The sequence below is a fragment of the Leuciscus leuciscus genome, assembly GCF_965113295.1.
Source record: "Leuciscus leuciscus genome assembly, chromosome: 10".
NCBI classification, from domain to species: Eukaryota; Metazoa; Chordata; class Actinopteri; order Cypriniformes; family Leuciscidae; genus Leuciscus; species Leuciscus leuciscus.
In genome coordinates this window covers 39,925,119-39,948,441 of record NC_138734.1, presented here as the reverse complement: position 1 = coordinate 39,948,441, position 23,323 = coordinate 39,925,119, and the positions used below count along the sequence as shown (strand labels likewise).

At 38.6% G+C, this 23,323-nt stretch overlaps 2 protein-coding genes and 1 long non-coding RNA gene across 4 annotated transcripts; 1 reads left to right on the top strand and 2 right to left on the bottom strand.

The window, feature by feature from the left end:
• Positions 1 to 535: 535 nt before the first annotated feature.
• On the bottom strand, positions 536 to 11,485 carry LOC309508050 (uncharacterized protein). 2 transcript variants are annotated; one of them, XM_082182602.1, is made up of 8 exons: positions 10,976 to 11,476; positions 9,407 to 10,706; positions 8,677 to 8,801; positions 8,519 to 8,585; positions 7,558 to 7,711; positions 7,332 to 7,477; positions 3,253 to 3,363; positions 536 to 962 (listed from the first exon to the last, which is right to left on the bottom strand). In XM_082182602.1, exons 2-8 carry the CDS (start codon positions 9,533 to 9,535, stop codon positions 771 to 773), a joined length of 924 nt encoding a protein of 307 aa, XP_082038728.1. In that variant the 5' UTR covers positions 9,536 to 10,706; positions 10,976 to 11,476; the 3' UTR covers positions 536 to 770. The 2 variants fall into 2 exon arrangements, with proteins under 2 accessions (XP_082038728.1, XP_082038727.1); XM_082182601.1 differs by having other exon boundaries at positions 849 to 3,363; positions 10,976 to 11,485.
• A 5,948-nt stretch (positions 11,486 to 17,433) lies between these two features.
• LOC309508107 lies at positions 17,434 to 17,976 on the top strand. Its single transcript, XR_014209380.1, has 2 exons — positions 17,434 to 17,715; positions 17,823 to 17,976. It is a non-coding gene; the product is annotated as an uncharacterized lncRNA (long non-coding RNA).
• Positions 17,977 to 18,329: 353 nt separating this feature from the next.
• On the bottom strand, positions 18,330 to 22,887 carry LOC309508061 (uncharacterized protein). Its single transcript, XM_082182613.1, has 7 exons — positions 22,504 to 22,887; positions 22,280 to 22,404; positions 22,122 to 22,188; positions 20,395 to 20,548; positions 20,175 to 20,320; positions 19,944 to 20,054; positions 18,330 to 18,830 (listed from the first exon to the last, which is right to left on the bottom strand). Exons 1-7 carry the CDS (start codon positions 22,654 to 22,656, stop codon positions 18,639 to 18,641), a joined length of 948 nt encoding a protein of 315 aa, XP_082038739.1. The 5' UTR covers positions 22,657 to 22,887; the 3' UTR covers positions 18,330 to 18,638.
• Between the last annotated feature and the right edge of the window lie 436 nt (positions 22,888 to 23,323).

The window sequence follows — 23,323 nt, the reverse complement described above, 5'->3', positions numbered from 1 at the left end:
GGGTTACCATGCTTGGCCGTCACATGTCACTTTCATTGTCTCTATTACTGTAATCTGCACAATGACAACAAAGTTGAAACTAATGTTAATCTAATCTAAACTCCTGCTACCTGTACACAGATACCCAAATACACGTCACCTAATATCACCATTATAAATTGTTTTGCAACCATGTAGTTCAATTTTCCATATTTATTGTATGTCATTACGTCAGTATTTGCTTTCAAATAAAAATGTCACTGAACTTTTGCTGTGTAATTGTAACAATGAGCACTCAAACACACCGAACTAACAATTACTAAAAACACACACAAAAACTGATTTTGCACGGGCACTGCACTAGTTATATTAAATTATAGGATGTATACCTTTTCACTTTAGCTTCAGTCGAATGTCAGTCCTAGATGTATACAGTTTCTTAAAATTTGGTTGGATGAATAACTACTGCAAGACCAGTGATTTATTTCAAGCTGTTTAACATGATTCATTATAGTATCATGGTTTCCAATTAAAAATCTAATAAAAATATTTATTAAAATATACAAAAATCCAATTTATAACAAAATAGTGCATACTTTTGAGGCAACTTTGGCCTTTTTGAATTTACTCTATGTTTTCAAGAATAAGTAAATGTGCTTTTTTACTTATTTCAAAATCAATTAAATTATCTCAGCTCCACCAATTGTGTACTATGATTATTATAACCACAACTTTTTTTTAGTTTTTGCTGGGTTTTTTTGTTTTTTTTTCATACAATTGTAAACTTCCACTTAAACCACAGCCAGTTTTTTGCCATAGGTATCATTAAACCTTGATAAAAGGTAATCCACTGAATTAATAGGAGGATATTTATCGGATCCATCGAAGCATGAAATCATGGCTTCATCATCAGGGTGGACAAAGAAAGCCAAAGACTGGCGTGTGCTGGAGTCTCCTGCAGGGGGCAGCAACACCCTGTGAGCCTGAGGGGTCAATAATAGAGAAGAGTTAAACAAGCATTTGCCAGTGCAATAGACTGCATTAGTGCATGACCACTTTTTCAGCAGAGTTGGATCCGGAATTTTTTTGAGGTCTGATACCGATACTTTTATTTTTAGTATTTGCTGATACCTGTATTTTCATTGCATTTATAATTTGTAAAAATATTGGGCAGAGAAACCAAAAGAATATGAATCAAATTATTTGGCTTATCAAATAGACATTTCCTTCCATTATTTCCAAGCCTAATTATGGCTCTTAATTTTTTATCTTTAATTTCTTTGACACAAGCACTGTACTGTACACGCTACGTGGTATCGGTTGCAGAGGTGTAAAAAGTACTCAAAAATGTTACTCAAGTGAAAGTACAAGTACTGAGGGAAAATTTTACTCAATTAAAAGTAAAAGTATCTGGCCAGAATCGTACAGGAGTAAAAGTAAAAAAGTAACACATTAAAATTGTACTTGAGTATTAAAGAAGTAAAAGTAACAGCAAGAATGAAAACTATAGATTCTTGTTTAAGCTTTTAATCTCTAAAAACATGAAGTGAATGAACCACATACAAGGTTTTTATCCTGCTTTAGAACTGTTTGCGTTTAATAGTATTTAATTATCAAACTATAAGACTACTAACTAATGCCAGTATGCAACATGCTTTACACAATCCACTAAACATGCTTACCACTAAAAGAAAAGAATTCGCTAAGGTACGGCCACGGGTGCTCTTGATCCTGTGGCTGATTTTGGACTGTGTTCGCAGCTGAATCACGTTCTTCCTCCATTTTCTTCCACTGATTGACTGTTATAATTTCTCTAATTTCCAGGTCAATGTGCTGTGCATTGTGGTAATAGATGTGACATGACGTCACTTCCAAAGGACCAATGAACATGTCTAACCAATTTCATGGAATGTGAAAACGAATCCCATTGGCAGAATAAATAACACTTAAATTAAACTGGGCATCAGCGCAATTCAATTGGTTTGGTAATAGCAAGGGAAAATAGAATGAAGTGATGTCCAAAAAAGAAGTACTTTTTGACTGTAAATAAAATTGTAAGGAGTAAAAAGTACTTTTTTTTCTTAAAAAATGTAATTAAGTAAAAGTAAAAGTATTGATTTTTAATTGTACTCAAGTAAAGTAAAAATCCCCCAAAATAATACTTAAGTACAGTAATCAAGAAAATTACTCAAGTATTTTACACCTCTGATCGGTTGTTGCTATTGGAGCATTTTAATGAGTACGATATGAGCGCAGTTTCAGGCCCGATACTGGTATCACTGCATCCCTATTTTTATTTATTTTTTCATTCATTTTTCCAACTTCAAGTCTTTGTTAAAGCATTTTAAGCCATGAACCAAACCAACCAGCAACAAGGCTATAAACACAACATTACAAACTTAGATTTGAAGCAAAAAAGTATTTGATTATCAGACAAAAAGACAAACGTACAAGATTATGTATTTAACAGCTTTACAGAGGAAAGAACTACAAAATGATGGTGAAATTAATTCATTTAAAGTTGTGGATTATACCTATATAAACAATATATTATAAATGTATTCCAAAATATGCATATAAATATGTACGTTTGTGGGTACTGTAACGATGTGGTAGGAATGAAGCAGAGAGAGAATCCACATGCAAGCACTACTTTAATGAAACAAACAGGTAATCCAGGGCAAACAACAGAACATGGAACTCAGGACAGGAACAAGGAAAAGTTAACAGCAAACAGCTACAACGACCGACAAACAACAACTGAAGCACAGAGGTTTAAATACACAGGCAAACAAGCTAAACAAGATAACAAGGGGGCGGGGCTAATTAGAAACACCTGGAGAGACTAATAATAAACAAGAAAAACTACAAAGGACTACAAAACATGGCACAGAACAGGAAATAACAAAATTCCACACAAGACAGGAATCATGACAGATACGCGTGTGTGTAGGTTTATATTACATTGTGGGGACAAAAGGTTAGTAAAACTTGAGCCAGCTGTCCCCACGAAGGAAATTGAACATACTTGGTTAATAAACATACTAAATTATATATTTTTGAAAATGTAAAAACAGAAGGTTTTGTGTGATGGGTAGGTTTAGGGGTCGGGTTAGTGTAAGTAGACAGAATATACAGTTTGGACAGTAAAAAAAACATTACTCCTATGGAGTGTCCCCACAAAGATAAACCAGTGATTTTTGTTTGTTCGTGTGTGTCTGTGTAACCCGACTGTTTCACTCTATTAAATGAAATGCCACATAAAGTACTTACCGCAGACATGAACACATCGCTGGTCCACCTTTGCATCAGGTCTGCTATGTTAACCAGAACTGTCCCAGGAATGCTTGGGGCCGAAACGTATTCACCAGCCCTATTCCGAACCTGGAGAAAACACAGAGACATGCAGAGCCAAACATACTGTCACATGCATCCGTAATGATAGAGGACAACATAAAACATGGTAAAAATAAATTTTTTCTTTTGTCCTCTATTAGGGGTGGGCGATCGAGATATTTTTTAAACACGATATGGATTTTGACACATCGTATATCGATATATTGTTTATATTTAATTCTGATTTCGCCACTTTGCTTGTTTGCCTTCTCTGTGCTGTGTGTGCTCGCCCCCGCCTCCTTGCTTTTGTTCCCCCTCCCTTCGCGTGTTGTCTCATCATTCAACATCATGCAGGCGTGTTGCGTGTGGCAAGCGCGCTCAGCCTCATAATGTAAGAGACGCCGGCGCGACCACAACATCGCCCAACATCAAATGGCAAACGTAATGCAAGCGGAACAAAACTGCTCGTTATTGTGTGGTTAAAGGACCGTTTATCAGTTTGGACCAGTGCAGCGCGAGCCGATCTTGATCATGCGACACTGTTACTACACAGCGCTAATAAGAGATCCAGTATAGAAAGCATTTGAATTCGCCACAGAAGTAATAGCTAACATCGCTGCGAGATCTAGTGAGAAACATTCACATTTCTCCGTTATTAACGGATCAAACAGTGCTGACGTGGAAACCAGGAAGAAACATTGTGCCATGAATGAACTATCCAGTGTCCACAGATCTGCAACATTCACCATGGATTTACTGTAGTAACACTAAAGCCCTCATTATGCTTCTGCGTCAACTCCACGGCGTAGCTACGCCGTCACTCCAACGGCGTCGTGACCGTTTTATGGTTCTGCGTCGGGTTGCGTTGCATCGCGGTGCATTTCACCGCCAGAACGCTAGGGGGGTGGTGTGGTTCGCGAATCTCTTTCCTAGTTTGTTTTGGTTCCATGCGCCGGTTCCGCTTTTTCATTTCCGACAATGGCGAGCGAAAGAAAGAGAGTGTTGTCGCAGCTGGAGCTAATCAACGTTGAACAACAAATTATTTTATTGCAAATTTTTAATCGTAGAAGAAAAAGAAGACGTCAGCGAAGGTGGTCTGTACGACCAGTGCACGAAGACAGGGGAAGGATTGGCGAATTTGTTACGGTTGTTCGACCGCTGAGGGACTTGGACGAAGAAATGCACTTTAAGTATTTTCGGATGTCGAAAGGTCGATTTGACGATCTTGTTCATCGTTTAAAGCCGTTAATACAGCATCAGACTACACACAGTATGCCTATTGACCTCGCTCAGAGACTGGCAGTGACTTTAAAGATTTTATCTTCGGGTGCAAACCAACAGATCACCGGGTTGGGCTACAAAATGGGTTCGACCACGGTGCCATGGCAGGATAATGTAGTGTCCCGTGGCAGACTTGGTTAATTACTTGATATCCATGATGTACCCGCGAACATTGTATTGTAAATAAACAACAAACTTTTTTTCAAAACAAACATTGATTTGATTGATTGAAGTTTATTTCTAGCAACAACAAAAAAAGAAAAGAATATATATAAATATATACATATACACTACCGGTCAAAAGTTTTAGATCGGTAAGATTTTTAATGTTTTTAAAAGAAGTCTCTTCTGCTCACCAAGGCTGTGTTTAGTATATAAAAAACAATAAAACAAAACATATTTTATGACAATTTAAAATGACTGTTTTCTATTTTAATATATTTTACTCCGGAAATGATGTATAATCTGACCAATCACAGCCCCTGCGGTCTGCGTCACCGCGACGCGTAGTTACAATTTTTTGGAGGTGCACGTCAAGCTACGGCGGAGGGGTCGCGTCGAGGTTCGCGTCGACGCAGAGGGGTCCGCGGGGGTACGCCGTCGATTCGACGCAGAAGCATAAAACAGGCTTAACTGTCTGCAACCATGGAAGTTTGGCAGGAATAGTACGCTATAATGCCTTCAAGCAACATTTCGTCGGTTTTATTTTGACATTATGAATACAATTGCTGCCCTCAAATGTTAATCTGAACTAAAATAAACCTGTGTTTATAACTACTACAATATTACATTTCATTTTTTCCAAGGAGCTGTTTTGTTTTATATGCACCTAAGAAGAGTCAATTATAGCTCCAGAATTGCTCAAAGTAAAAAAAATCTTAAAAAAATGTAAAAAAATTAAATCAAGGAAATTGTCTCTGGCATTTCTTTCTTTTTGCTGTATCGAAAACGTACCGAACCGTGACACAAGTGTATCGTATCGAACCGAACCGTGAATTTTGTGAACTGTTACACCCCTAATGGAGATACTTCGGTTTTAAGGCGTCGGACGAACAGCAGACAGATGTCTACTGCCGTGAATGCCGAAAGTTGGTGCCAACCAAAGCTTCTAGCTAAAGAAGCTTGTTTTTTGGCTATTTGTTGATGGATACAACAGAGTTAATGCAAAGATGAGCTTGAGTTGAGTTGAGTTGTTTTATTTTTTAATGAAAAGGCAATATGTATTATTTCTTCTTTTATTTTACAGTTAAATTATTATTTTTGTTTACAGGGATTTTTATTTTTTTTTTTTTTTATGTCGCAGAAGCACTTTGTTCCTACATGAACTGCCTACCTCTTTGCACTTCAATAAAAAAGACTTTGTGGTATTTGGCATATTTGTTTTTTGCAGTCGTTTTTGGGGGGTTATTTTTCCTGTAAAGATATCGAGATATATATCGTATATCGAGATATAACAAAATACACTCACCTAAAGGATTATTAGGAACACCATACTAATACTGTGTTTGACCCCCCTTTCGCCTTCAGAACTGCCTTAATTCTACGTGGCATTGATTCAAAAAGGTGCTGAAAGCATTCTTTAGAAATGTTGGCCCATATTGATAGGATAGCATCTTGCAGTTGATGGAGATTTGTGGGATGCACATCCAGGGCACAAAGCTCCCGTTCCACCACATCCCAAAGATGCTCTATTGGGTTGAGATCTGGTGACTATGGGGGCCATTTTAGTACAGTGAACTTATTGTCATGTTCAAGAAACCAATTTGAAATGATTCGAGCTTTGTGACATGGTGCATTATCCTGCTGGAAGTAGCCATCAGAGGATGGGTACATGGTGGTCATAAAGGGATGGACATGGTCAGAAACAATGATCAGGTAGGCCGTGGCATTTAAACGATGCCCAATTGGCACTAAGGGGCCTAAAGTGTGCCAAGAAAACATCCCCCACACCATTACACCACCACCACCAGCCTGCACAGTGGTAACAAGGCATGATGGATCCATGTTCTCATTCTGTTTACGCCAAATTCTGACTCTACCATCTGAATGTCTCAACAGAAATCGAGACTCATCAGACCAGGCAACATTTTTCCAGTCTTCAACTGTCCAATTTTGGTGAGCTCGTGCAAATTGTAGCCTCTTTTTCCTATTTGTAGTGGAGATGAGTGGTACCCGGTGGGGTCTTCTGCTGTTGTAGCCCATCCGCCTCAAGGTTGTGCGTGTTGTGGCTTCACAAATGCTTTGCTGCATACCTTGGTTGTAACGAGTGGTTATTTCAGTCAAAGTTGCTCTTCTATCAGCTTGAATCAGTCGGCACATTCTCCTCTGACCTCTAGCATCAAGAAGGCATTTTCGCCCACAGGACTGCCGCATACTGGATGTTTTTCCCTTTTCACACCATTCTTTGTAAACCCTAGAAATGGTTGTGCGTGAAAATCCCAGTAACTGAGCAGATTGTGAAATACTCAGACCGGCCCGTCTGGCACCAACAACCATGCCACGCTCAAAATTGCTTAAATCACCTTTCTTTCCCATTCTGACATTCAGTTTGGAGTTCAGGAGATTGTCTTGACCAGGACCACACCCCTAAATGCATTGAGCCATGTGATTGGTTGATTAGATCATTTCATTAATGAGAAATTGAACAGGTGTTCCTAATAATCCTTTAGGTGAGTGTATATCGAGATATATTTTTTGCTCCATATCGCCCAGCCCTATCCTCTATTGGTATTCACCTGCAGTCCACTCTCTGGGCTTTGGAAGAGCAGAGTGATGCTCCCATAATCTGAGTGTTCACCACAGCGCACCTGATTTTCCTTCACACATGTGCTGTTCACCGGAGGGTAGTACAGAGACCGGAGTGTGGTTGCATTCACAGCACCTTAAAACAAACCACATCATAAAGGTGTTTATGAGCCATTGACTCACTGGGAGGAAGAAGTAGTGCATACTTGTACTTACTTCCAATATGCTTATGTGTGTTGAGGAAGACTTCTGGTTCCAGATCCAACCCAAGAGCCATCAGTCGGAGCACTCGGAGAGAGAGATCCTTACAGCGCAGGAAAAATGATACATGGACATCTCGAAAATCATCTACTCCTTCTGAAGGCCAATTCTGAGCACATTGAGAATGACCATGGATGCATCTGAAAATCGCATACTCCCCTACTATATAGTATAGTAAAAAACAGTATGTGACAAGAGTAGCATGTCCGAATTCACAGTACTCATAAAAGAGTAAGCAAAAGGTATCCGGATGACCCACTTCGTCTGGCGAGATTCTGAAGTGTGCATACGATGGACACTTTACTATCCCATGAGGCCACAGGAGAGGATTAGTGAATGGCAGTGATGCTGGTAGGTCACATGACAGTAGTACGTTCGGATTACATTCAACAACACACATACTATATAGAACGTACTTTTTTAGCGGTTGCAAAGTAAAATCCCAAATCGTGTACTTATGCACTATTCAATGGTGTGAGTTGTGTTCACAATGAAATCTCCTTAAAGAAGAAGTACACTTTAAATACCCAGATGATGCACTTAATTAACCAAAAAAATGAAGTGCGGAATGTTGAACACTTCATGTACTCAACTGTAACTGTCACAGCTTTAGTTATGTAGCGAAGGGGAAGGACTCCGCTGCTGAACGACAAAACCTTAAATTCATACACTACACGGCTGAATACGTAGTGTATAGTGCATCATTTGGGATACAACTTAAGTAGTTAAATAAGTGCCTATAAGAGAGTATGTGATTTCGGACATAGCCCACTTCTAAAGAAATCCAAGATTTTGTTGCACTTTTGATAAAAAGTATAATTATAACCCATAAATGTGCACGATTGTCAACGTCATGCTATTGTTAAATCTTTGAGAGACAGAAAGGAGAAGAGATAAGAAAGAAATGGGTATTTACGTTATCCCCACTCAAAGATGTTATATTATACGCCTCCTTCAGATCACCGGGACGGCTAGGATTCAGACTGTGAAATGACAGGATTTAGAACCGTTAAAATGTTTGTCCATCATTCGTGAGTTTTACAGTAATGCTTCTGAATGTAGAGAATGACGTGCCTTTCTGTTTCTAATGAAACCCAGCCATGATTTACATTACATGAGAAACTTCCCCTGCTGAAAGGCTTCTTCATGTCTTCTGGCAAACAGAAGAACTTCTTTGAAACATGCATGACTTTTTCCACCTAAAACAGTGAACAGAGAAATAGAGAAATAATCCGCTACAAACAACTATAGAACTGGGCATACACTGCGATTTTAAGCCGGTTTCTGAGTCGTACGACTCTTTTTTTTTTGTCGAGACGAATTTCAGCAGCGTTGTTTGTCAGGGGAAACTCTCTCCTCTCACCCTCCTTCCTTCCCTCTGAACGCGAGCTTTAAAAAAAAAGTGAAACCGAAAGTAAGCGAGCACGCATTCGAAATCGATAAAAATGCAATGCTCCCTGCAAAAAAGCGCGCGTATTTCACACGTATTCATGGGTTTCATCAGGTCCCTTTCCACAGGTGTATTAATCAAGCACAATGCAGTCTGCATTCATAATCTAGGTGCTTGATTTTATACACCTGTGGAAAGGGACCTGATGAAACCCATGAATAGTGTGAACAGTCAATTCGCAGCTCGACGATCGGAAAGTAGGCGTATATATTTTGAGCACATAGATTGTGAGCTTTGGCTCGCACAACGAGAGTTGGCATTTCACAAAAACATTGCTGAAATCGCAGTGCATGCCTGGCTTTAATAAACAAGTTAGTTTTTTTACAAAAATTAATAAATAAAAAATTCACAAACCTCTTGCTGATTTATGCCCGTGTTTTTCAGATAAACAAATCCCACCTCTATAAAGGCCTTTTTCAATTCTTGAATTAAGTTTTCCAAGTTATTTGCCAAATCCAAGATAGGTATCTCCATACTTTCCATTGAGAAAACACTTGTTATAAAACAAAATAACAACTTATTTTGAAATTCTTTCGAAAATCAAGAAAATAAGCCAAAGATCTCCAATAATATCTATCTGCAGAGCCGCAGTTTTACCCTAACGTAAGCAGTTTTGTGCCGTATGTGTCACGTATGTCTGTGTCGTTCATGAATGATTCGTTCATTTTGAACGAATCTTTAATATGACTCGGGACTACCGAGTTGTCTCAGAGAGTGATTCGTTCATTTTGTGTTGACCGCGCATGCGCCCAACATCCTATAGGTTCTGTACTAGAAACAGTCTTCGGGTTCGGCCAGGTCCGAGTCTTTCGTTCTTTCTGTCAGTCCCATATAGACTATGGGTGCTTCTCAATTCTTATTTGTGCATCCTCGTTTCCTTTCCTTGCTTCCTTTCCTCGCTTCCTTTCCTCGCGTCTCAGCTCCACCCCCTGTAGGATGCGAGGGAAGGCTCTTTTTTTTATTTTTTTTTATAGAAAATATCAAGATTTACAAGCAAACATAGCTGCATAAAATCCGTTTCTTCAGGTTTTGGAATTGAGATGATAACTCCATGTCTCATTGTTGGTGGAAGCACACGTTTCAAATATTTCGGTAAAGACTTGTAGCAGCAGGTCTCTTAAATCTACCCAAAAATGTCTGTCACCTGTGAGACCGTCGGATCCGGGGACTTTGTTAAGAGAGAGACGACCAATTACTTCGTCAAGTTCTGTAATTGTTATTTGATTATCACATGTTTGTTTGAGGCCATCCTCTATTTTTGGAATATGTTTTCTGACAGTCCATGCTAGAAAATGTAGAGCTATAGAGCTGGCTATAGAATTTCCAGATTTCTGAAGAGATCAATTTTTCATTTTTCTTATTTTTTCAAGGCCACAGAAATACACTGATGTCCAATTTGTTCAAGTAGGTTTCGGTTTTCTCTACTGATGTTATATCCATAAATGTTGACTAAGATGAATTTCAGACCATCTATGTTTATGATAAGAATCAGCCAGTGACCAAATTCATCTGCCATATGGGACACAATATGACTTTTGAAGTTATTTAGGAGGATGGCGACACCTGCTGACCTTGAAGTGCCATGGCTAAAGTAAGCTTCATCTCCCCGTTGTTTAGACCAAAATATAACATCATCAATCTTGGAATGTGTTTCCTGCAAAAAAAAAATATATATATTTGACTTCTTCCCTTTACAAAATAAGAAAAAAAAAATTCCCTTTGCCATGTCTCTTAAACCCCTTGCATTAACAGAAATTAGAGAAATGTTACTCTTTAAACTGAACATAGAACAAAGACAAATTAATAAACAATCAACAACAATGGATTGCTGAACTTACTTAAAACAACAGTAGAAGTTTCCTATCAGGAATATATACGGTAATAGTAGCAAAACCCCGAGAATACGTTTTCATTCAAACTCACTTGTTTTCGGGATTCAAAAACCCTGGATAGTTGTGTCTATGGTGAGACTCTTTGTCCATTAATGAAAGCATGGGGACCCCGGATCACTGTCTTTAGTCCTGCCTTCCTTGCTTGTTCAACTTTCGGCCACACAGCCCTCCGTGCCTCTCTGTCTTCCTTGGTGAGGTCTTCTGCGAAGCGGATGTTGAGAACCTTGCAGGCGGGGTGAAGTTTGGTGATCCGCCAGAGTGGTCCAGAAGGGAAATGATGATGATGTGACGATGATGTGACGAGGGCGGTTGGTGTTACTTGGCCCCAGTCGGTGCACCGAATCCAGGATGAAATCCATCTTCTCCCTCCAGTGTGGCACAATCTTTCCGATGATATCAGAGATGATTTGTCGTGTGTTTTCGTCTTTTCCCTCCTGTAAGCCATTTACTCGCAGGTTCCATCTTCTTTTATAACGCTCCAACTCTACAGCTCTTTTTTCCACTTCTGCTGCTCTTTTCCCCAGATCTGTGATCTCCTCTTTAAGTTGTTTCACCTCGACGTGCAGTTTTTGGCACTGTTCTTTACATTCTTTGATTTCAGCAGAGTTAAACTACCGCTTTCGCGATGTTGGCTATGGTCAGCGGGTTCTGCTTTAGCTCCGCTTTGAAGTCCTGCATCATGTTTTGAAGAGTGCCGATAGCAGCCAGGATCGCAGCGTTAGAGGCATCTTCAGCATGGGCTCCAGCAGTCACGACGTCATCTGGTTTTGACTTTTTCTGTGGTGCTGGTGGTTTGGAAGGAGATGCTAAGGTGTTTTTGGTTCCTCTGGTGTTAGTTTCCATCCTTTCTGGACCACCATAGTCGTGTTCTTGGAGAGCCTTCAATTTAGCATTAGCTTTTGTGTTAGCCATGTTATGGTCTGCAATATCGTACTCCAGGAGGTGCTCAGGGTCACTCACACGTTTCTGAATTATTATGATAAGTTCCCTACGGTTTTACATCTGATATTTCAGGGTTTTGTTGAGTTAAAAGTTCATTCCGTTGAAAGGCTTTGCTACTCTGAACTATTCACAATGCGTCTGCTATCTCCGCCATCTTGAGCGCCCTCACATCCTCGTTATCTTTCCCAGCTTCCTTCCTCGTGTCTCAGCTCCACCCCCTGTAGGATGCGAGGGAAGGCTGCAAGGAAAAGAAGCGAGAACGGAGGAATCGAAGGAAAGCTTATTTTATACATTGGAAAACTTGATCACTCGAGCTTCACTCCACAGCGTCATCAACTGCGCTCAAAGGATCTGCCCTTATGTTGTTAAAGTTTGGTTATTTAAGAAATTAATAATAAATAATAATAAAGCAAGATGTCCTGTTGAAATATGTGAGATGTGTGGTTTGCATAAACTGCAAAGGTAAAGTATAAATTAAAATGATTGTGACCGATGTGATGGGGGAGGAGAGTTTATATGTGCGTCACGTTTTAGTCGCTAAAACTCTTCCGCAAAGGATACACCTGTGTATCCTCACTCATGACTCCTCAGGAAGCCTCCTCACTCCTCGATCCTCGCGGTGTAATTAGAGAATTGAGATGTCCTTCAAGATGGCCGGGTCATAGGATGGAGGACGGAGGAGAGAGGAGACGAGGAGGGATATTGAGAAGCACCCTATGCTGTCAGTACCGGAAAGACAAATGATTAGTTCATCTCTCGAGTCTTTGGGTTCGGCCGGGTCGGGTCCGAGTCTTATGTTCTTCCTGTCAGTCCCATAGAGATGCTGTCACTATACCGGAAAGACAATGATTAGTTCATCTTTCGAGTCTTTTGGCTCTGAGTCCTTCGTTCTTTTGGCACGTGACTGCTGGTATCTCGCTAGAAATATAACATTAGATTCGTATTATTGACTGCGTCTGAATGTATATTGTTTTATTTATAGGAATTAACATAATTCCTATATATTATGTTTAGTGTAGCCTATATATATTATCTGAAGGGAAAAAAAAGTTCCATCTTGTTATTGTCCTTGTCCGTCTCTTTTTCATTGTTAAATATTTCTTGTGCATCTGTGGTGTGATTTTATTATTATTATTATTATCCGGACCGGTAGGTAGCCTACTCCAGTGCATTCAAATGCATATGGGGCTGTCACACGGCCCAAATCAGACACACTGACGAGTCGACTGAACTAACGTAACGTCTCGAAGTTTGAACCCGAAGACACGAGAGGCGGGGAACAGACGTGATAAATTTGAAGTCTTGGATCAGGAGGTGAGGTGAACTAACAGACTGCATTAGCCTGAACTTAAGACCCAATTAATTAAACATTTCGGTTTCTTTTAATTTGGCTTTGGCTGCAAGTTTAATTTAATTTTTCAAATGTAATCAACATTTTCGTAAGTAGTAGGCTACTAGATGTGTTGGGCTGTTTAACATTACATTAATTACATTCTGCTGAAATGAACGAAATGACTCGAAAAAAGATTCGTTCGTTTTGCTGAACGAGATTCAAAGATTCGAGTCAGTAAAATGATCCGAACTTCCCACTACTACCGCGTATGCGCAGTTTCAACACAGCAGTTTTGCCCGCGCATGCGCAGTTTCAACACAGCAGTTTTGCCCGCGCATGCGCAGTTTTGCCCTTGCATGCACTGTCACGTTTCATTTTAAATCTTAGCGACTGTTCTGTCCTAAAACGATCTATTGGTTATTGTTATTCCTGCTGTTATTTTTCGCTCCTGCTGTTGCTCGCAGTCCTCCAGCCTCCTTTTCTGAAATAAAACAATGCTTGTGTCATGAACACTTTAATCTTTTACGTTTTTCCTCCAAAAACGAACAGCCTATAATAAACACTTTATTTTTCAAAGCCTGAAAGGCTATAACAAACAAACTTTCGAATAGACATCCAAAGGGTAATTATTACAAATAAAACACAAATAAAACTTAATTTCAAACAGGCTGAAAGTGTGAGCAAATTATTAATTTGCTGGAGACATAAACAAGAATACAATTTAATTTACATTTACCATAGGCTTTTGGATTGTCGCAAAAAAAATAAAAATAATCGGTGTCCAACAAAAGTTTATGATACTTGCATGTTTTGTCCATCAAGATAATTTTTATTTTGAAACCTACCGTAAAACTTCAAATAATAGCCGAGTCCCAAATAGTCGCCTGTCTCTTTTACACGCCTGGTGTGGCTCAGGTTTGGAGAAATAAAGGCCGGTCTCAAATAGAGGCCTGGTCTGTTTTTTAGTTTCGGCATGTATTTAATCTTCTAAAACCCGTCAGATCGTCTGTTTAAGCCAGTTCTATGGAGCAGATTGCGCACGCAAGAGAGTCCTGCGCATCTGGGCGGGCGGGCGGCGATATTTTTTTCCCAGAATGGTAGGGGAAGACTCATGAATATTCATTAGGAAAGTCATCCCTGATTGGTCTGATGACCTACCCCTAGAGCCCTAACCCCACCCCTAAACCTACCCGTCACTGGGGGTCTTATGACCTCCCTAACCCCGCCCCTAAACCTACCCGTCACTGGGGTTAAGACCAATCAGGGATGACTTCCCTAATGAATATTCATGAGTCTTCCCCTACCATCCTGGGAAAAAAACTTTCGCGGGCGGGAGCTGTTAGCGCAAGCAAGGCAGGCAGAGGCCGGATAGGGAAGTGGAGGAGAGCGACGAGGAGGAGGAATTCGCCAATGAACTTGTAGTTGAGGATCGCGGTGATGATGATAGTGATGAATGGGGTCCTTTATCACATGATTGCAGTTGTTTTACAGGGTAGCCTTCATTCTTTCTTGTAAATGTCTTTCGGGCAACTAGTTCATATAGGCTCGATGGATATTACCGGTAACGTATTGTTCAGCCCATGGCTGTCACATCGTTTCGTTTTTTTATGCTGCCAATAATCTAAAGGCGGTCGCACACCGTAGGCTACGAGAAGCGCAGCGCCGCGTCGCATCTACAGGGCTGCCAACTCTCACGCATTGAGCTTGAGACTCACGCAATTGACACTTTTCACACGCTCTCACGCCACACATCCATTTTCTCACGCACAGAAAAATTGCGGAGCAAAGAGGTAATCTACTTTTAATATTAAACTAATTCTCAGCTCTTAGATTTCGTCAATTTTATTACGAAATTCAGACAAAAATACGTTTGGCGCTTGTAAATGTGACGTGACAGATCGCTGAGCGCCTCAGTCCAAGTGCACGTGAACCGATCATCTGTTACTTTTTTATTTAAAGATGCGAAAGTATACATAATATCGACCAATTAGTGTTTTTCAACCACGGAAAAAGGTCAATATAACAGCAGGAGAAAAATTATGTCACATAATGTTACATTTACCTCAGGAAAGCCATTTAATGACCATAGCATGTTAACTGAATAGAAAAAATAGCTAGAGAGGAGATTTTGCTGAGCAGTGAGCACTATATTACATATTTATTATATTTTTACTTATGTCATTAAATAATTGTTATTATAACAAAAACTGCATTATATTTAATTTAATTTGTTATTTTTAACCTTTAATAATACCATTGGGCCCTCTATGTGTACAGCATTAGGTGAGATTATTTTTTAAATAAAATTTAAAATAAATATGTATCCAAATTAGTCAATATTGAATCAAAATCGGAATCAAATCACAAGAATGGAATTGAAATCTTGAAATTTCTGTCAAGCAATAATAAAAACTGTATCCTACCAGTCATTGTACAATGTAAACATTGTAACATGTTGTCATATAAACTTCATAAAATTCTATTTAGTTACCAAATGTTTTGACAATTACATACATACTGATTTCTGTAAATGAATGTAAAACAGAATGTATATTGAAGCACAGGGTTAAGTCAGTATACAGTATATACGACGATTTGAGACAATGTAGGAATCGGATACACTCAGAGAATGTGTTCGAATTTTAAAGACGTGGCGCTGCGCTTCTCGTCTGGTGTGCGACCCCTTTTAGACATACAGAAATATAGTAGGCTAATTCTGACATGAACTGATTTGTTAAACACAAACACAGATATGGTAACCTCCTACTGTCATGCTCATCTCAACACTAAATTAAAGGCCAAGGCCTGTCTCATATAGAGACAGAGCGCAACGCGTCATAATCTGAAGACCACGCCCACCAAGGGGGAAAACAAACCAACTGCATCCATTGACTTTGCATTGCGAGAGGCTGCCTCCTTGTCATTTCTTGCTTCTAAGAAAAGACAGAATAATGCCTAAAAGCTGCTATGTGACAAGGTGTACAGCAAACAAGCTAAGAAACCCAGAAATAAGTTTTCATAAGCTGTCGACCCCAAAAAACGAGCGTTTGAGGACATAAAAGTGGATACAGGCTGGAACGAATGGGTAAATTGTGGGATCCTGACACTCAGTATGCACTAAAAATACACTACGTCACGTGTGCAGTAAGTTAAACATTTGGTCACTGGTGAGCCAAATATCCAAATGTCAGTTTTATATATTATATTTCTGTAAGATAAACTATCCTGTGTTGCCGATTACGGTCTCCTCCAGCGGACGTACGTTAGTTCTCAGAGTAATGAGACACGTGACGCTCTGTCTCAACTGCCTGTATCCACTTTGGTCCTAAACACTCGTTTTTTGGGGTCGAGAGCTATTAAAAACTTATTTCTGGGTTTTTTAGCTTCTTTGCTGTACACCTTGTCACACAGCAGTTTTTAGGCATTTTTCTGTCTTTTGTTAGAAGCAAGAAATGACAAGGAGGCAGCCTCTCGCAATGCAAAGTCAATGGAGACAGTTGGTTTATTTTCCCCCTGGGTGTGGGCGTGGCCTAAATACGCTCTGTCTCTATAGGCACATAGTGTTTCTTTATAAAGTGACGTCGCCATCTACTGGCCTGACAGCAGAATACAGCGCTTTCAGTCGTTTTAGCGGATCCGTGCGCACGGGGATCATTTTGACAATGTTGTTGCGCATATGCAAAACTTTTCCATCTGTAAGTATCATTGTTGTGTAAAAAACGTACCCTTAGAGATGTTGTTGCTATCTGACATGAGTACATTTCACAAATCCTGTCAAGAATATGTCTGGATTATATTTTACCCCAAAATAAAAAGACAAATACAAAATTGTATTTTACTTAAAGTAGATTGAGCTTATTTTTTAATTAAGCACCTCCACCTATTTAAAGAAACTTCATTACCTTAATGGGGGAAGAAAAGGTTTTATTTATTTTTTTACTTTATTGTATATAATATATTTATAATCGTTTACAATATCATTCAAAAGTTTAGGGACAGTAAAGGGACTGTTTATAAAGAAATTAATACTTTTATACTAATATACTTTTATACTAATATGCTTTTATACTAATACTAAAGCAAAGTATTAAGGCTGCTGCAAATTCAGCTTTGCCATTACAAGAATAAATTACATTTTTAAATATAAAAAAAAAATTCACAATACTATATATTTTTTATCAAATAAATGCAGCCTTGATGAGCATAATAATCTTCTTTAAAAAGCATAAATCTTACCGACCCCAAACATTTGATTGAGTGATAAAACCTTTTGTTGCACTGCATTTACCTGATGCTGACATTCTTCTCATTATAAACTATTCCCTTTTTAAAACATAACAGAAATGTCTTCAAGCTCGTACTGCCTCACCGCAAACATTTTTCTAACATATTAATCTCATTGTATTGATTACTCATTATTCAACCTCTTTGTTTCCTTTAGGCGGTTCAGCACATGGAGCGGTTGAAGAAAACAGAGACTCCAGTGCAGGCCAAAGGTCAGTGCAGTTCTTTTACATTTTGTGGTCCAAGTCCTTTGCCCTGTCACAAGGAACAACATATTGATTTTCTATCCAAATTTTTCTTTGTTTTTTGTCAAATGCAGTTCCTTCTGCTGTGGAGATGCTGCCTGGCGACACTCGGCCTATGTCACAAGGTCACCAGCAAGACCTTCCTGCACATTTTTAGCAGCTCAAGCTCTTCTCTGTGTCTGTATTGTGTATGTCTGTTGTATGTAATGTAAAATATTTCCATTCTCACATTCAAAAGAACCATTTACCGTCTCTTAACAAATACACTGGCATTCCTTATCAAACACAAAACAATATTCACCAAACTGTAATCAGACAATCACACTTTTGTCTACAGTTTGTGAGGACAGGGATTGTACTTGAAACGTGTGTTTAGAGAACTATTTTAATTTTCCATGTAAATGTCTGATTTGCACAAACCTCATAGGATAAATCTGTCTTCATATTTAGTCATATTAAAAGCCCCACAATTACAAAAAATATAGGTGTAAAATAAAGGTGCACAGAATGAAAAACACATTAATATCCAACACAGGATAGCGATAACAATATCATAGAATTAAAACAGGCCAGATTCGCACTTTGTAATTTATCTTTTTGCTTTTTACTTTCAGTTGAAAGTCAATCCTAGATGTACAAAGTTTCTTAGAATTGATGAATTAGTACTTCAATCAGTGATTTTAAAAAAAAAAAGTCCAGAAATCCTATTAATCATAAAATAGTGCATACATGAGGCAATTTTGGCTTGTTTGAGTTTCCTTTGTGAGAGTAAAAAGTAACCGTGCTGTACATTTCTTTAGAAAAATTATTAAATTATCTCAGCTCCACCAATTATGTGCTTTGATGATTATTACCACTTTGTTTTTTCATATACGATTGTAAACTTCCACTTAAACCAGAGCCTGTTTTTTGCCATAGGTATCATTAAACCTTGATAACAGGTAATCAAATGAATTAATAGGAGGATATTTATCGGATCCATCGAAGCATGAAATCATGGTTTCATCATCAGGGTGGACAAAGAAAGCCAAAGACTGGCGTGTGCTGGAGTCTCCTGCAGGGGGCAGCAACACCCTGTGAGCCTGAGGGGTCAATAATAGAGAAGAGTTCAACAGTGCAATAGAGTGCATTAGTGCCTGACCACTTTTCAGCGGAGTTGGTTCCGGAAATTTTTTTTTTCCCATAGGGAAAGTCTTGTGTTTTCCCATAGGGAAAATCTTCATTAAAGCCAAACCACAGCCAAGCCATGAACCAAACCACTATTCTTCTTTATCTTGTGGCTTATTGGCAAGGGGTTTATTAAATTGCCCATCAATTATGTTGGATACATTTATTATGGTTTGCAATATTTTATGGTTTTATTTCAAATAAATATAAAAAATTTAGATTAACCTGATAAAGAAAATATAATTTGTTGGGCCAGACAAGGCCTGCCGTTGAAATGATGAATCAAATATATAATGAGGGAGACTGACTCGATTCCTTTATTCATGGTGCTTCATGGGAGTGAACATTATCTTCTGCAGAGCTCTATTTGTGTAATTTTCTGCACAGCATCATGGGTAATGTAGTTTTCCACCAAAAATTCCACTGTCAATTTTTTTTTTAACTAATTATATTAGTTTTAGCAGTCAAAAATAAAAAGTAAACAAAAATATATTCTTTATGTCTTATATTAAGATTAAAAAAAGTGTGAGTTTTCCTACATCTTGAAACTTTTAGTTTTATAAATGAGTGTAATCTTTGAAGGATGAACAAATAATGTTTTGGCCATCACATTAAAATTAACATTTAAATATGATAATATTTGAGTTAAGTGCTGGAAAAAGATGTGCGACGCACTTGAAAGCATTTTACTATTCCTGCCAAACTTCCATGGTTACAGTTAGTGTTGCTACATTAAATCCATGGTGAATGCTGCTGATCTGTGGACTTGAAGCCTAGAAGCAGTTCATTCATGGCACAATGTTTCTCCTGGTTTTCACGTCAGCGCTGTTTGATGCGGGATCTCGTGCTTTCAAAGCTAGCTTGCTATTGCTAGCCGCTCTGAAATTGCCTACCCTACTTTTAAAGGTTTATACAGAAGGTTATCGTCAAAAATCAATTTCCCTTTGGAGAAAATGGGGAGTTTTTACTTCCGGAACCCAACTGTTTCACTCTATTAAATTACATGCTTATAAAGTAAAGAAACGTACCGCAGACACGTACACATCGCTGGTCCACCTTTGCATCAGGTCTGCTATGTTAATCAGAACTGTTCCAGGAATGCTTGGGGCCGAAACGTATTCACCATCCCTGTTCAGAACCTGAAGAAAACACAGAGACATGCAGAGCCAAACATACTGTCACATGCATCCGTAATGATAGAGGACAACATTAAACATGGTCAAAATTATTTTTTTCTTTTGTCCTCTATTGGTATTCACCTGCAGTCCAGTCTCTGGGCTTTGGAAGAGCAGAGTGATGCTCCCATAATCCGAGTGTTCACCACAGCGCAGCTGATTTTCCTTCACACATGTGCTGTTCACCGGAGGGTAGTACAGAGACCGGAGTGTGGTTGCATTCACAGCACCTTAACCACAGCATAAAGGTGTTTATGAGCCATTGACTCACTGGGAGGAAGAGGTAGTGCATACTTGTACTTACTTCCAATATGCTTATGTGTGTTGAGGAAGAATTCTGGTTCCAGATCCAACCCAAGAGCCATCAGTCGGAGCACTCGGAGAGAGAGATCCTTACAGCGCAGGAAAAATGATACATGGACATCTCGAAAACCATCTACTCCTTCTGAAGGCCAATCCTGAGCACATGGAGAATGGAGGATTATAAAGTTTACAATCACGAATATTAGGGATATATTTTCTTAATGTTAACGCTAAATATATTTGTCCCTCCCATTTCATTTCATTTTCTTTTTTTTTTACCATCATGTTGTCCCTTAGGGGATTAAAATGAAACGAACACAAAACCAAGGCTGCATCCGAAATTGCATACTCTCCTACTATATCATGACAAGAGTAGTATGTCCAAATTGACAGTAGGCTACTCATAAAAGAGTAAGCAAAAGGTACCTGGATGACATATGGACCCTTTACTATCTCATGAGGCCATTGGAGAGGATTAGTGAATGGTAGTAAAGCGACGTTGGTAGGTCACATGACAATGGCAAGATGGCGAATGTAATGTGTTCTGATTACATTCATACAACACACATTCAAACTATACAGATCATACATTTTTAAAGTTTGCAACAACAAAAAAGGTTCATCCCAATCCGTGTAGGCTACTTATGCTCTATTCAATGCTGTTTTGTTGTATAACTAGTGTGAGTAGTGTGTTCACACTTAATCTTTTTTTTTTTTTTTTAAATAACATACATATTTTAGAAGAAAATGCTCAAAAGACAGGTGCAAATTCCCTTGGTGGTATAGGAATATTATATTTTGGACATGAATTCCTTATAAGTAAAAAGAAGGCCATCTGAGTTAAACAACTGGTCTACCAAAACAATATTATTTCAAAACCAATTTTCAAAGAAAATAGTTTTTTGTTTAAAAAGAATGTCCTTATTATTCCTGATAAAGTATTGGTGTGGTGAAAAGTTGTGTTTGTAAATTAAACTCCATGCTAGAAAAGCTTGACGATAAAATGCATAAAGTTTCACAGGTATTTTGTTAATATCAAAATTGGAAACAAACAAGGAAGAAATTTATGCCACCCAGACTAGATAAAATACAGAGGGGAATATGTTGGACACTTCATGCACTCAACTGTCACAGCTTTAATTACACGGGGAAGGGGAGGGGCTATCAGACTCCACAGTAATTGACTAAACAACCTTATAAAATGTATATTACTCGGCTGAGTACATAGTGTGTAGTAGTGCATCATTTGGGACACAACTTAAAGTGATAGTTTGAGTAAATTATGAAAGAATTTTCATTTTTGGGCACTCTTAAAGGGATAGTTCACTCAAAAATGAAAATTGTGTCATCACTTACTCAACCTCGTGTTGTTCTAAACCTGTATGGGTTTCTCTGTTCTGTTGAACACAAAAGAAGATATTTTGAAGAATGTCGGTAACCAAACAGTTGATTGACCCATTGACTTCCATAGTATGGAAAAAATACTTTCCAGTGTAATGACAACATTTTCATAATTTTCATAATTTTTTGGGTGAACTATCCCTTTAAGTATAGGCTACTTAAATATGTGATTTCGGACACCGCCCACTTCTAAAGAAACACAGCTTTTGTTGAACTTTTGACTCGAAAAAATTATAATTATAACCCATAGATGAGTACTATTGTCAACGTCATGCTATTGTTAAATCTTTGGGAGACAGAAAGAAGAAGAGATGAGAAGAAATGTACGTCATCCGCGCTCAAAGATGTTATATTATACGCCTCCTTCAGATCACCGGGACGGCGAGGATTCAGACTGTGAAATGACAGGATTTAAAACCATTAAAATGTTTGTCCATCTTTTGTGAGTTATTCAGTAATGCTTCTGAATGTGAAGAATGACGTGCATTTCATTTTCTACCGAATCCCAGCCATGGTTCACATTACATGAGAAACTCCCCCGGCTGAAAGGCTTCTTCATGTCTTCTGGCAAACAGAAGAACTTCTTTGAAACATGCATGACTTTTTCCACCTAAAACAGTGAACAGAGAAATAATAGACAGACCATTAACAATAGCCCTATAGAACTTCTCTTAAGTAACAAGAAAGTAAAAAACAAAAAAACACAAACCTCTTCCTGATTTATGCCCGTGTTTTTCAGATAAACAAACCCCACCTCGGTAAAGGCCTTTCTCAATTCTTTACTTAACTTTTCCAAGTTAGAAACCGATACATTGGCCTTTCCCAGTTCGTAGACACTGAAATCCAATACAGGTATCCCCATTCTTTCCCTTGAGACAACAAACTTCTATTAAAATTCTTTCGAAAATCCGGAAGAAATGTGGCAAGGATCTTCGCTTCTTTGATCAATGCAGCGCAGTCCGTTATTGAACAGTTGTTGAGCAATGCAGCGAAATAAAGATCCACCAATGAATGACCAAACATCGGTGTACAAAGATCACTGAATATCAGCTTACTCTCAACGTGCTACTGTTTTTCAGTGAGTGTATAGTTTGAACTTTGTAGCATGCAGTGCAATGCACATTAAATAGCTTAGGGGAGAGTGGGGTGAGTTGTGCCAGTTTTTACTCAAAGTGACTTTAAAGTGAGGCCATGGCAGTAATGCCTTCAACTTAAGGATGTACATATATTTCAGGATGTTGTGCATCCCTGAGAACAATAACTTTGGATCTGAAATAAATTGTTTCAGAAATATAGCTCTTGGGAAAAAAGTGGCCTCATGGCACAACTTGCCCCTGGTGCGGGGGAAGTTGTGCCTTTGGGGGAATACATTGGGGGTAAATTGTGCCAGTGATTTCTGAAGTAAAACAGAACATTTTAATGTTATGAACCGTAATGCTATATGAAAGCAAGATAAATTCAATACAAAATTACTCATTTAAGGTTTATTTAGATATTGTCACCCTGGAATACCATAGCATGCGTTGTTC